The sequence below is a fragment of the Xenia sp. Carnegie-2017 genome, unplaced genomic scaffold (assembly GCF_021976095.1).
Source record: "Xenia sp. Carnegie-2017 unplaced genomic scaffold, XeniaSp_v1 HiC_scaffold_19, whole genome shotgun sequence".
Taxonomy (NCBI): domain Eukaryota; kingdom Metazoa; phylum Cnidaria; class Anthozoa; order Malacalcyonacea; family Xeniidae; genus Xenia; species Xenia sp. Carnegie-2017.
Window position 1 is genome coordinate 295,100 of NW_025813481.1, and position 15,547 is coordinate 310,646.

The 15,547-nt window shown below is 35.3% G+C and overlaps 1 protein-coding gene across 1 annotated transcript; it reads right to left on the bottom strand.

The window, feature by feature from the left end:
- Positions 1 to 4,259: 4,259 nt before the first annotated feature.
- LOC124439195 lies at positions 4,260 to 11,511 on the bottom strand. Its single transcript, XM_046989427.1, has 4 exons — positions 11,429 to 11,511; positions 6,432 to 7,981; positions 5,204 to 5,892; positions 4,260 to 5,078 (listed from the first exon to the last, which is right to left on the bottom strand). The coding sequence occupies exons 2-4, from the start codon at positions 7,570 to 7,572 to the stop codon at positions 4,440 to 4,442; spliced, it is 2,469 nt and encodes an 822-aa protein (XP_046845383.1). The 5' UTR covers positions 7,573 to 7,981; positions 11,429 to 11,511; the 3' UTR covers positions 4,260 to 4,439.
- Between the last annotated feature and the right edge of the window lie 4,036 nt (positions 11,512 to 15,547).

Here is a 15,547-nt window from a genome sequence, read left to right on the forward strand (position 1 = left end):
AACCTGGACGATCTACATTTATAAACATGTAATTACAGATCTTGACATTTGTTTTTGCCGGAGTTTGTTATCTAATAGTTCTTGACTCCTATAGTTTTAACTTTCGGTTAGCGTTGGCAAAGCTCCGATTAATGTCAAGGTCGCAAACTGTCCAACAATGTTTTTTATACTAACCAGTGGCGTCTACAGGATTTTCAGGGTGGGGAGGGCACAAGGGGCGGGGGATGATATCGAAATCTTTCTTTGCTATTAGTATAAATTTTTTGTCGAGATGTTATGATGATTTTGTTATTAAGATAAATTCTTAATTGTGATTTCACAGCAGGAAAAACGTCAAATAGCTAAATATTGTTGCATTTAATTAAGTTTAAAGTTTTATAATTATATCATGTAAACATATTGTCTTCGAGTTATAGCCATCATGGATTTGATATTATATGTCATTCCAACTGAGAGAACAAGTTATTTTCAACGTTCTATCTTTCTTCGATTTTCAATCTTGTCTTTGCATAACATAGTGTTTTGACTAAAATTGCAATGATAATTACCTTCCTTTTAAAATATTAAATTATATAAAGGTATATTAATCACCATTTTTCACTGCTTTATGTAAACCTGATTTACTCAACTCAACGTTTAGAAACGTCAGATTGAAGATCACCAGGATACAGAAAATCTTAGTTTTTCAATTCAGTAGAGTAGAGGCAGATTACAGTCATGACGAAACGTATACTCAGCCAACTTTATTGTGACATGATCAACGATTCCCATCGTTGATCGGTGTAGGCTCATTCAAGCGTCGCTTATATTCAATCGTATTTAGGCTCATAACCTATTGCATTTTAACTATTTCACTGGCAATTGAAAATAAATATATTTTATATTAAAATAAGCAAAAAATTACATTACACGACACAAAACGTTCGATAAACGTTTTTAAATTATATAAATAGTAACGTGATAGTAGTTTCTTTTGGTCATTGTGATCAATGACTGATCGTCGTCACAAAAGAGAGCACCAGTGTTTCTTTCAAGTGAACTGAGTTTTAATATCTGGTATCATGTTGGTGACAACGTAAATTGATTCATCCCAAGATAAAAGCCGAATGATTAATACTGTGTGATCATCTTTTCTGACAATAATATAGTTTGTGCGTTTAATAATTTATCTGCATTTTCACTTGTGCTTCCATATCATTGTCATAGAAAAAATTTTGCTATGTTTATTTATGGTAAGAACCGAAAAAAAGCTCTGTTCAAAGTTGTATACATATATATATATCTCCATCTTTACTTGTGGTGATAGAGTAATGGGCGGCGAATAAAACATCCATTTTATACAGAGCTGTTTTAAATAATAAAATAGAGACTTTGTCGTGGTGAAAAATCTGAAAATAGTTCTAAAGATAGCAAATACCATAGTGAATGGTAAAAGTACTTTAATAAGTTGATAGCTCTTAAAAGAACTGTTTTAAGTTGAGTCGTTGTGTCGTGAATTTGGAACTATTGGGTAGGTGCTCTTTACTAAACACAGTTCTTTTAAGAACTATCAACTTATTAGATTACTTTTACCATTCACTATGGTGTTTAATATCTTTAGAACTATTTATAGTTGTTTTAGTTTGTATGTAGCCATCGCCTCGATGAATTTTTCCTCGCTGGAATAATCAATCAGACTGTGTAAAATGTTGTCTGAAGATTTGAACGTTGAGGGAGATAAATTTTACAGAGATATAGGCTCTTGGCTATCAAAGCAAGCATATATGACGCTATGCGACTAATTTGGCTCTTACATGTATTATGAAAATTTGCAAAAAAAATTAAGTATTTTAAAGAGCGTTATTTCAACACAACAAAGTCTGTAAAACTTACTGCTAATATTGTCACCTTCTACTTCATCGCCATTGCTTTTAACGTCAAATTACAACCATTAAGACAATATCAACACTGTTTCGCATGTCCATGTAGATAATAAAAACTTTAAAATGCAAGCAGTTGAAAGAAAACAAAAAAATTTTTGTTCTCTTTGAAAGGACAGGAATGGATTTTAAGGAATTTTTTGAACTATGGTGATTCAGTTTGTGTATGAGTGAATGCGTGCTTCCTATACTATAAAGACATCAACTGTTGAAGTTGAAGAAGCAGCTGAATAGCTGCTGTTCAGTCAATACAATTATTTGTGACTTGCTCACAGCAACATTTTCTCCTTTCGTTTATATTTTTCTATATAATATATACATAAAAACTGACAGAAAATTATTTCATATATTTTGTGTTGTTTATATCCCTCCCATCCCGCCCATAAATTCATGCATTGTCTGGCGAAACGCTTTGTACGTAATTTTATTACAACTATTTTTCTGGCACCTTTTTATACCATTATAAATTATACCAAAATAATCACGTTGTGTTATAAATGGGCAGTTTTGTAGCAGCGCTTTTTTGATTGCAACAGTGACACAAGAATAACTGAGAGTAGATGGATGTTGTTGTGTAAATTAGTGTAATCTGTATGTACATTTTTTTAGATCATATTTCTTTGAAAATAAAGATTTTTAGCATAATATAATACACGTCAATAATAACAAACGATTCTAACCCCCCTTTCTCCTCCGAAAGCGTGGCTTTAGTTTTACAGTTTGCTGAATTCTTTCAAAATTTTCTTAATTATTGAAGAGTTTGAACTCATTCCCGGCCTTCAAGAAGTAGAGCACACGGTATGTATGCTCGTTATAAATGATCTTCAGAGTGTCCCAAAAAGCCCCGTACAAATAATTGCGTATGCAATAAATTGAAATCTGCAATAATAAAATAGTCTGCAATTCTTGACTTGAAATTCAGCCATGTCGGTGGTCTAATACAAAGAATATTTTATCAGTGCTATTGTTGGCACCAGCCGAGGCGGGCGAGCAACATTGTTTGATAAATCTCAAGAGAATGGTTGCAAGTCAAGAATAGTTATTTGTTAAGCCAGTTTAATTTAGTCACACTCTATGTTTTTTCATAGTCGATGCAACGTATCGAAAATATGACTGTATTTTGGTGGCAGTTATTACTCAGTTAATGTCACTTTCATTTTAAAAAGCTTTTGAGGCAAAAATCAGTGTATGATATTAGTACTGTTTTGCGTTGACTGATACTTCGCAAACTCCATCAAAAATTCACAGGAAAATTTGGAGCCCAGAAATTTAATTGGGATGGCAAAATAAAAAAAGATTTCTGGCGCGTTTTTAGAATATGAAACTATCATATATTTCATATAATTACAATTTTTAACTCGTCTCGGCGAGGCGAGTTCACCCGTTTAAGCAGGACAATTCGCCTCATGTAATCGGCCCTTATACGGCATATCATGCATATATGAATATGCCCTAGCCCCCAATTATTGCTCTAGCTACGTGCCTGGCAAAGGGCCAGAACTGTCAAGTACATTGCATTATTGGGCGCAATAATGGCAGTGCATACAATACTTTCACGTGGGTTCTATTTTTTGGGGGGTAGGGGGACGTTCTGTATATATAACGATTCTTTTATTGTAACGAGTATATAAATAGCTTTATTTGAAAAATAAAGTTTATGGATTCATTGAAACTGCGTTTGGGGAATCATTATGAGCTTTGCACGTGGCAGAATTGAGCTTCCCCGGAAATGTTAATGTATGCATGCAGTATATCAATAGTTTGCTGTTTAAATCCATATTTTAAAAGTCAAGTTAAAGTCGACTATTTCGTGTATTTCAAAAATGTTTTATTCGTTTAAGGGACAATATAAAGAAAGGATGGATTATTGAACAGACATCGATTAATACGTCGACAATCCACAAAGACTGAAGCATTCATAAGCATAACATGCATGGGGTTCTGTCTAGGAAAAATTGTTGTGATTTTATGTGTTCTCTGGTTATGGTCGCCAATGTTTATGTGATTCAAATTCTTATTGTGATGGTTTCCAACTTCTTGAAGCCAAAATTAACGAAAAGAACCATCGAGGTAAGTACTCACTTTATATATCTGCCTTTTGACTGTATAAGCTCATGCATATATATTTGATGCTAAAGCATTTGTTTTTGTTTCTGGTGTTGATATTATATTAAACCACGACCCTTCTTATACTTAAAAATTAATATATAACACAGACTTAGAGCAAAGGTAATTACTTCGTTTGACTCAGAATGACCATTTTTTTGTTTATCTCTACTGACAATTTGTTTTGTGTTCCTCATTTGTTTTTACGTTTAAGCGATTTTTTCGTGGAAGCTGTATTTTTAAAAGCAATTTATTTAAGGAATTAAGCAAGTTCAATTACATTGTCCTTTTCAACGTTATGTTCAGTGAAAATATAATCTAAATGAGACAATTTTCCTCTCATATGCACTGCAAAAAGGAAAAACACAAAATAACTCGCGAATGAAATGTTTGTGAAATATTCATTGATTCGTGTCAACCTGATTGAAAATTAAAAAGGAAATTGAGTTCTGGTTTGTTTTTCCATTCATCATTTGACCTTACAGCCGTGTGCACTCGAATAAGAAGATCAGGGAATGTTTTGAGAAAGTATTCCTTTGGATCACCAATTTTATAAAATGTTTCTGGTTGTGGTCTTGGCCGTGGTCGATCGCACCAATGCTGGCCAACATTTCGAATAAGTCTTAAGCATTCTGTCCATGAAGAATCATAATGGGTCTTATTGATTTTCCCATTTTTCTCGTACGTGCAAAAATAATCATAAACATCACTATCCATTTGACTTTTCCAATCAGAGGGTTCGCTATTCAATTGTTGAACGACACTTGAAAGGGCATCATTTGTCTTTATTGGTTGTTGGTTTCCAACTTTACACAACATTTCAAACTTCTCGTAATCCGACAGAAAATATGGGTGTTTCAACGCTTCGTTGGCTGATGGTCTGTCTTTGGGTTGTCGCTCTAACATCCACGAAAGAAGATCTTTGAGCGTGGTATCCTTGATTTCATCCAAGCCAACAGGATTTCCATTCAAAAGGTTGTTTAGTAAATACCGTTCAGGTCCAAATGGATGTTCCCCCTTTGTTGCAACATAATAAGCCACCATTCCAGCGTTCTATTTTTAATAAAAAAGATATCATAACAGTCACAACGTGAGTGGTTGATGGTGAAAGTTAAAAAAACATTTTTTTGTTGGTTGCAAAAATCAACAGGGCTTAAATTTCTACAACGATCACCTACCATAACATCAGACTGTTTCTTGTAGCGGGATGAGTCAATTGCTTTATTTCCTTCATTATACGACTCTGGAGCTATCCAATTTTTAGCTCCTCTCTGTATGCTCTCATATGTCGAAGTTTCATTTGATAATCTTCGACTTATACCGAAGTCAGCGATTAAAAAATTTCCCTGTACATCTCGAAGAACGTTTGAGGGTCTTATATCACGATGAAGTATAGGACTTGGATCACTGTGAAGATCTGCTAAGCCTTTTAAGATGTGCCTCATGACTTTGGGAAGCACTATTTGAAGCTCATCTAAAGTAGAAGATTTCACAAAACTTTCCAACGATTCCTCACATAAATCTAATACCAAATATGCAAATTCATCCTCTGGTTCTTCTTCCAGGTAACAATAGTTCACAACATATTTTGAACGCTTTGCATTGAAGTCGTTCAAAATATCTTTTTCTTGCTTAGCTTGCTCAGTGTAACTATCTCGATTAATCCGTTTTACTGCTTTTCCATAACCGTCTTTTCCCAGACCAAGATAAACACGGGTTCCATCACTTCCTTTGCCAAGTAAAAACTCTTCCGAGAAAATTACAAATATATCATTAACATATTTAACCTTTGTTGGATGTTTCTTACGATATTCCTCCATCTTTTTCAGCTTTTCATGGTGCATTAATGATTTATCAGACAGTATGCCTTAAATTTAAAGAAAAAATTAACCAATGAGAAAATAGCAATGAAGGCATTTTGGCTCACAATTACACACAAAATACACATTATACACAATAAAATAAAATAAAATGCATAAAATAAAATACACTTCGAGACTTATATTATCAAAAAATCTGTGTAGTGTGTGAATATACCGTATGATAAATTGTAAACATATTACTAGACAAATAGGAAAATACTATGGAAATCTGTACGTAAATTCAATTTTCCTATGCATTTACTTAAACAGTTTAATAACATGTATACTAGTAATATATGACAATTTATCACACACTACATAACATTTTAAATTACAAACTGATAATAGTCATTAACAATATGTATATGTGTATGTGTGTATGTATTTTATGTATTTTTATGTGTGTATTTTTATGTGTAATATTATATTATAACCAGCCACCGTAATTGAGGACTTGATTAAGAAGTATCTTAACTTTTTATTACATAACTAAGACTACTAATTCCAATTGTTATTCCCAAACACATATCAAATTACATCTTACCCCTAGGACGATGTTCTGGTCTCAATTGAACTTTACGTTCGTTAGTAACGAAAGCCACTCCTCCGTTATCATGGTAAACCAGACGAACAGAAACATTAAACATGTCTGCATCATATCCCGTGTTCATAAGCACAACGGTAGACTGATGTTTTTTAGTAACAGCTGAGAAAGTCTCAACCACTAACTTTGAAGCATCATCTTTAAAGTAGTAACCTGTAATGCACTTGGAGACTGGTGTATAGATAATTTGCCTATATTCTGTAATTTCTTCATGGATTTGATTAAATTTCCAGTCTTTTAAAAAATTTCCTTTCATGTTGTAGATGAGGAGTCTATAAAATTTGTGAAAACGTTCGTTTCGATAGGTTATCGTCGTTATGGTGTCATCATCAGAGATAGACAAACATTTCACATCATCAATAATTGGGTAATAATAATCTCTCATCCAGCGAGGCTCCAGAAAGACTTCACCATTTTTGTAACATCCACATAAGTAGACATTGAGTAGCTCACCGTCAACAAATGCAATGACAATTCTTTCATCTCGTGTTACGGTTATAAACGCATTTTGCGCGTTTTTGTTGTCGAGGAAATTTAATGTAGATTGTTGGACTGTACCATTTTTTGAAAAAACTGTTAACATGTGATTCCAAAATAGCTTTTGTCTAGAGCCAGAAAGAACATATACCACGCCACTGTTATCAACTGTCATACATTTAACTTCCGAATCATCAATCTCACAACTTTCTTTACACCACGGTTGAAGCTTTCCTGTTTCCCTGTCAAGTTTTTGGAGTTTGTTTCCAGAAAAAATCAGCAGTTCTCCTTCGTTGGTTAAAGTGATTTCTTTATCGACATATAGGTGAGCTTCATCCTTATGAAAATGAGATACTGACCAAGGCGTTGAGATACTTGGAGTTCTTTCTACCGACATGAAATATAAAGGATGGAACGTTTCCTCCAAACATTTAATCAATGGCCATTCAAGAACTGCGTGCCTTTGGGATGTGTGGTTGGAAATAAAATCTGCCATTGATAAATTGATCTTTAGTAAATCGCGAACGACTTTCTGTCTCCTATTTAAATTGAAAAAATGCTCTCCAACCTCAGGCAATGAATTTAAATCTTTTAAGTATAGCATCAAATGATTTCCTGCTGCCTCACTATCATTTAAATGTTGAAGAACAGAGCTTGCGATGCAAATCCTGCACGCTGTTATTTTATCAGCAATTGTTAGTAATGCATCACAAAATTCACGTTTGGCTTTTTCTTCTGCCTGTTTAAACAACTTTTTAGACGACGTCAGTCGTTTTTTTAACTAATTCTGTTACTTCTGTTGACTCCGCATATTTCATACTTTCAATCGCTTCATTAAATAGACTGAGACTTTTTAGTGTTCCTGATAGGGCATTGATCCTACCAAACCAATCCAGTATTTTAAGTACGTGTGCTGGAACACCCGTAGATAAACTTCTTTGTGCTAGATCCATTGTTAATGCAATATTTTGAGAAGCTCAATTCTAGATATTTTTCTTCTTTGTTTTGACAATCTAAAATAGTTTTTGTAATTAGCAATACATAAGGGAATTAAGGAAAGCTAGAATGGTTCATTTGAGAAATAAAAATGCACTTGTCATAGCACAAATTCTTAGGTAACCTCCACAGAATTTTCATTCATGTGACAATACTTGCCGACGATTACTGGTTTTACAATAGCAATAGCATTATTAAAATATTCTTTTGTATTTGACCACCAACATAGCAACCGTGACGTAAAATGCAATGCAGCTATGTTACCCAAACATTTAGGTAGTCTGGATGTTTATCGAACAACTACCATACATAGTTTAAAACTGCTTCAAGCCAAAACTTTGAAATTAGATGTACAGGTCAAAGCCATGTTAGTATGAGATATTCCCAACTTAAATCCGAATTACCTTAATTGTTAGGGTTTAACACTTCTTATTAATTGTAACGACGTTTTTGATTGGCTAACTTCTATACAAGTGGCAGGGGGCTATGTGAAAATATTGTATATTATTTGTGAGAAAGAAGAACATCTTCATATATCAGATGAATAAGGAAAGTTAGTTCATGTAAGATTTCATTCCCAAAACATAGTGCCCGCGCAAAAAAACGTTTTCGAGATTTTTTAAGTTCTTGTAGTTTATTTTTTTATTGGATATCATACCTCTGCCTGATGTTTTATCTCAATTACTTTGCTTTTTTTTCTTCATGCAACAGACCTTTCAACTACACTCACTACAACAGTAGTTACTTCACTAAACGAATGAACGAATAAAAATGAACGAAGAAAATATAATATTGCAAATTGTTTGTGAAATAATATTTATCTCATCATCTCAAAATAGAATATTTATTATTTTTTGTGAAATTTCTACTTGCGCCGAGCGGGAGTAGCAAGACCGCTAGCTAAGCCACTGTTAAATATTCGAAAACGGAACCAATAATTTTAAGCGTACTAAATAATTATGCAACACAGCAACGTTTGTAAACTTACATATGTATTAGTAACTTTTAATTGTAAAACCTTCAATTCTTCACTACTTTTTTGCTTCCATCAGATGAGAACCACCGAAACAAGACAACGAAGACATTTGCAGGTCTTCGTTCATAAATAGACAATTTTAAAATATCTCAGCATGTGTAATGTTTTGTTTGGAAGAAGTTGTGAAATTTCAATTGACTTATTATTCGTGCATGAAATCATCGTTCTTAATATTATATATCTCGATCATTACATATATGTTTGAAGAAATGGCAAATAAATATTTCAAGATTAGTATATGCTTTCTAAATCTCAAGTAACTCGACAAAGAAAACGCTCCATGTTTTGTTTAACAAAGAGTTTGCTTATTCAGTCATGTACAACTTTGAAGTTTCTTTCAAATGACTGCAAGCAAACCTTTATATTTAACGACAACTTTTGATGTTAGCTTTGTGGCTACTTATAACAGAGATGGCCGCTAAAGGGGTACGCAAGGATAGACACTTGGAGAGCATTCAGATGCGTTATGAATCACTAACTACAATTAACAAAATGACTTAAGCTAATAACGAAACAAAGACAAAAGATATAAATTATTCCAAAATTGAAACATGTTCGATTCATGTGCATTTGCTTCGTTGAATTTAGTATAAACGCGTCGAGAAAATAATTGGTTTTATACATATTGATATAGAGTAAATTCTTCATGTCCGTTATAAAGTGCATAGTGTCGCCGATGCTCAGCATGATGCATGCATAATGATTTTGTCTACGAAGCAATACCTGACTTGTTTAAATGTACAACGTATTCGTTGCTGCTTTTCGATATTTTCTGCTGTCCTCTTGAAAAGGAGTTGCGTCAATTAAAAAGCTTAAGCGGCTGTCTTATATGGGGAGAGAAGACTGAGGCATGAAGCATTTAATGACACATACCATACTATGTTATGAGCCTTTGCACTTTTGATAATTTAAACACCGTTCTTAACTTTCTTCAATATTGTGATTATCACAGCAGGAAAAACATGAGGCAAATATAGTTGACTTTAGTTATCTTTTAAACTATAAAATTTTTGTGTTGTTGATGAAGATCTAATGTCTACGTCTTATATATTGTAGACAATAGAGAAGAGAACAAGTTATTTTGAGAGAACAAGCTATTTTGGAATTGTCTTGTGTTTGCTCAGTATATTGCTTCTAAGAAACCGGCCACGAAAACTGCTTTCACTTTGATTATATCTAAACATATTTATCATCAATTTTCATTACTTTATGTAGACTTGACTGGCTCAAAGTTCGCAAACACTAAGAATACGAAAGATTTTGCAAATCCAGGATTGGTCTGGTACATCACATACGGTCAGATCGTCCATCAAATAATCAAAATTAAATTAGCAATTTTTCGTTTTGCAATTTTAATTCAAACCTTTGGAATACCAACTGAAAATTTTTCATCATCATCACAGCAGACAAGAGAAAGTACATAGGGAAACAGGGTTGAGTAAAGTATTAAAAATCGTAGCATAGCCTGGTTAAAGTTTACAAGTATATGTTGTACTCTTTACTTGGATATGGTAATGGAAAAATACGAAACGATATTTCGTATAGATTTGTTAAAGCATGAATATTTATTGTTTTAATCAATGTAATCAAGCGATTTGTGCATGGAGAGGGATAATTTAATAAGAAAACTGATAAATCATTATAGGGAGCAAGGCTTTTAAGTATTGAAGCAAATTTCAACTTCTTAGCGCTTTATTGTGTATCATTAGATATTCGAAAATGAAACCAATAATTTTAAGCGTAATATGCAATTATGCAACACAATATGTAAACTGTAAACTTACTTATATATTTGTAACTTTTGATTGTAAACCTTTCTCTTCTTCACTACTTTTTTGTGGATATTCCTGCTCATTTTTGTTTGGAAGCATGTTGAACAGTTCGTATGAACAAAGCTCGAATTCCATATTAAATATCAGTAACATAATCCGGTGTTGATGTTAGACAATACATCATTGCCCTTCAGTGGAAAGCGGGATGCTTGTAACAATCTATGTTTAACATCGATATTGGATTCATTCTTTTGCAATGGAAAGCGGAATGCTGTCACTGAAGGGCAATGATGTGTTTTCTAACATTAACACCGTATTATGTCTCTGATATTTAATATGGATTTTGAGATTTGTCCTTATGAACTGTTCAACATGCTTCCAAACAAAAATGAGCAGGAATATTCAGTCGATTAATCTATGATAAACCTTTCACCTTTTTACTCTGCTATACGTATAAGACTCTCTGCTTTTAAGTAGACTTGTCTCGTTTATAAGGAAAACTGATAAATCATTGTAGGGAAAGAAGCTTTTAAATATTGAAGCCAATTTCTACTTCTTAGCGCTTTATTGTGTATCATTAGATATTCGAAAATGAAACCAATAATTTTAAGCGTAATAAGCAATTAGGCAACACAATATGTAAACTGTAAACTTACTTATATATTTGTAACTTTTGATTGTAATCCTTTCTCTTCTTCACTACTTCTTTGCTTCCGTCAGATGAGAACAAGGCAAGTACTGTTTGTAGGTCTTACTTGATAAATAAACAATTTTAAAATATCTCAGCATGTATAATGTTTCGATTGGAGAAATATGTGAATTTTTAATTAATTATTATTCGTGCATGAAATCATCGTTCTTCAATTTTATATAACTAGATCATGACATGCATATTTGAAGAAATGGCAAATAAATGTTATAGTATTAGCATATGCTTTCTAAATCTCGAGTAACTCCACAAAGAAAGCATTTCATGTTTTTTTTGCAAATAGCTAGCTTTTTTAATCCTATACAACTAGAAGTTTCTTCTTTCAAATGACAACAAACAAACCTGTATTTTAACGGCAACTTTTGATGTCTATTGAGGCAGCTGTTGTGGATATTAATAGCCGAGATGGCTGCAAAGATAGAGACTGAAAGAGCAGTCAGATATGTTATTAATCTCTAACTACAGTTAGCTAAATGACAAAGGCTAATAACAAAACTAAGAAGAAATATCGACTTAAATAATTCCAAAAATTGAAGCATGTTCGATTCATGTACATTTACTGCGTTGAATCAAGCTTTAACGGGAAGAGCCATTGGTAGAGCAAATAGTTTGTTGCATAAATACTGGTAGAGTAAATATTTCATATCTGTAATAAACAGTAATATGACTGTATACTACAAGACAAATAAAATATCTCTACATCACTTTCTAGAGCTGTAGTTCTCGTACTAAATTTTAGTGCTTTGTAGCTGCTCATGCATAACATACAATATCATGCTGTGTGTGTAAAGAAAATATGTAAAATGGACTGACGAATCCTAACAGTTTATAGCGCTACGAAACTAGTTCATATACTCTATTCATGTACGCTACAAATGCAATTCTCATTCAAGGCAGTTCTTTCTGTGAAGCTCAAAATCAAACATACGTTCGGACTGTTCTAGAATGCCATTGACATTGTTGTTGAGAGTTGTCAGTATAAAAATGAAAATCATAAAACAAAAATTCAAACATTCCTGGTGTAAGATATTCCATAAAAGTTTTCAAATACTGGGTAGGGTGAAGAAAAACGTCATCGCTCACGTACTTGGTGTAAACTGTGAAGCTAAACTCTTAACCAGTTTTATGTAAACTTAAATGACGTACTACAACATTGCAAATGACACACAATTGCTATGGTCAGTGGACATAATCATTGAGTTCTATAAGACCTGGAGGGAACAAGGGGCCTGGACCAGTGAACTCGACATTTGAATAACTGGAATGATAACCGAAGCCAAAAACTGAAGCCAAAAAAATATTTGTCGTCATCATTCGTCATCACACTTCAGGCTCTAGTCTCTCGCGTGTTCATTTTGATTTTTTTAAATCATTTGTCCCTTCATAATGGTAGAGTTCGGATCTTGATCAGAGCGTAAGAATAACGAAATTTTTGGATTGAAAAGGTTCACGGAAAGTGAATCAAAGTGATAAATCGCGAAGCAAGGTTAGGTGGACTTGGTTGTTCTGCTCTAACGTTGCGGTTTTCCTTTAAAACATATCAAAGCCTTAAAGGATATTCAATTATTGATATCGAGGTGACAACCATTTAGTATTTCAAGCACTATCAAAATCGATGAAAAATACAATCGCTCTGTAAAAAGTAGAAATACGAGTTATAGACTCAATATTTTTTATGAAACTGGATATTCAAGTTGTTTTTTTTCTTCAGAAAAACAGATCTTTAAATTCACTGAAATGACAAAAAAAGACAAACACTGTCTGACACCGTTCGAAAATTTACCTTCCGATGTAAGAAAAATTTTTGCTTCAATATTTTCTTGTCCTATTCTCTTATTGTATTGTCTTTTTAGCATACAGTTTAATTTTTAGTTGGCTTTTCAGCGTTACAAGTTGTAAGTTACAACGAACTCACTGTAGTAAAGTTTCAGCTGTAAAAAATAACCTTTTGCGAAGAGTTGGCCTTGTGTGTTGTTTGTCGTGATGTTGTTTATATGTTTATGCTTTTGCTATTTGTATTCAAATTTATATTGGCCGTGTATCTTTGGCACTCAGGGGAATAATACTGACGTACAAACCGCGTGAATATTCGACTTTGAAGGACTGGAACGGACGTACAAACCGCGCAAGAGACTAGGACTTTGGCTTCAATTTTATATCTATAAAATGTATTGTCGTTATCATTCCAATATATATATATATGTTTAGGGCAGTGGCTAGACTTAGCTTGGAGCCGGTCTAGATTGGAGCCGTAAGGCGCCTCCTTCCCTCCACTAGCCTTAGGTGCGCACCTTAGGCAAGTGCTAGTACACCCTTTGCCTCCCTTGCCAGGGTCACGGCTCGGCAGATGAGCCACTAGAGTGCTAACATTGGCGGTTGTGATAGTCAAATCGGCTTCAGTTTCGGCAAAATGCAACGAGCTTCTCTGTGGTCACCGACCAGGGCGGTAGGGCTCCACGACGAGCTCAGCGGCCATTATGTCCTCGTGCCTCCAAGGTAGGTTTTTGAGCCAGAGGCTAGGACAAGGACAGTCTGATGTAAAACCTACGACCCGTGGATCTCGCTGTCACCGTCCCAGCTCGCTGGGCCATGACAGATGAACCAAGATGTAAAGGGTGGAGACAGTACTGCGCACACTGCACTTCACTTTAAAACTCATCTGCGCAGTCTCGAAGGATACATTCACGTCTGCGACGCCTTCAACTCTATGAAGTCCTGTAACGATGGGAAAGGGGCGAAACCGGCAGGTGAAAGATGCCACTGGAAGCCGCAGTCTCAATCCTGCATACAGGCGGTTTGAGATATTGGTCGCCTGATGTTGACCCGAGATGACAACATCACTCAGCAGCACCTTGAACGACCAAGAAGCCCTTTTTAGGGACAGCACTGCTTGCTCCACAAGGAGAGGGACCTAGAAAAGGTGGCCTAACCAAAGCTCGTCTCTAATCCTCCCAGTTGGCTTGCCGTGGTCAACGGGCATCTTTACTAGTGGTCGAACAACAAGAAAGAAAGGAAGGTATGGGTGCAAAAGCACTGAAACTGGCATGTTGGAACATCAGAACCATGCTTGACAAAGCTGACAGCAACAGACCTGAAAGTCACTCTGCTTTGATTGCACATGAACTGTCCAGGCTAGATGTCGACATTGCTGCCCTCAGCGAAGTTCGCTTCCCCGAAGAAGGCAGCCTTCAGGAGCATGGCGCCGGATATACCCTCTTGGCGTCTCGCAGGCGTCGGCTTCATGGTAACAACCTCCATTGCTTCCAAGTTGGAAAACCTGCCAACTGGTTATTCTGACCGCATCATGTCCATGCGCCTCCCTCTGAAGAACGAAAAGTATGCCACGCTCTTCAGTGTGTATGCCCCAACTCTTCAATCTGTGCCTGCAGAAAAAGACAAGTTCTACTCAGAGCTCTGCAGAGTTCTTCGAAGCACCTCCGTAGACGATAAGGTGATAATCCTTGGCGACTTCAACGCCAGAGTGGGACAAGCCGCTGTTGCCTGGAAAGGAGTGCTTGGCAGACATCGCGTTGGTAACTGCAATGACAACGGGCGCTTGCTGCTGGAGTTTTGCTTGGAGCAGCAACTTGTCATCACCAACACCATCTTCCAACAAAAGGGCAGTCTGAAGACAACCTGGATGCATCCTCAGTCCAAACACTGGCACCTTATTGACTACGTTCTAGTGCGCCAACGAGACCTCCAAGACGTCTTACATACCAGAGTGAAGCCCAGCGCAGAATGTCACATTGACCATCGCCTCGTGCGCTGCAAACTCAGACTTCCCTTCAAACCTAAACCAAGAAAGGGAGGGCCCCCAAAGAAAATGTTGAAGCTCAGTAGGCTACAATCAGCTGTAGTGAGAGCTGACTTCCAGAGCTGCTTGCAGTTTAAGCTTGAAAACGACGGCTGCCCAGAAGATCCCTCACCTGATTCAATTTGGCTTCATTTAAAAAGAGCCATACTGCAGACATCAGAAAAGTCCTGTGGTTCACCACTAAAAAGAACGAAGACTGGTTTGACGAACACAACAAGGAGATCCTGGAATTGCTGGCTAAGAAGAGAT

Bases quoted from the DNA above. Each gene is read 5' to 3' on its own strand.
- LOC124439195 (XM_046989427.1), bottom strand. From the start codon at position 7,572: ATGCTATACTTAAAAGATTTAAATTCATTGCCTGAGGTTGGAGAGCAT. The intron at 5,893-6,431 runs GTAAGATGTAAT...TTTAAATTTAAG, and splicing joins ACCAGAACATCGTCCTAGGG to GCATACTGTCTGATAAATCA. The intron at 5,079-5,203 runs GTAGGTGATCGT...TATTAAAAATAG, and splicing joins AGAAACAGTCTGATGTTATG to AACGCTGGAATGGTGGCTTA.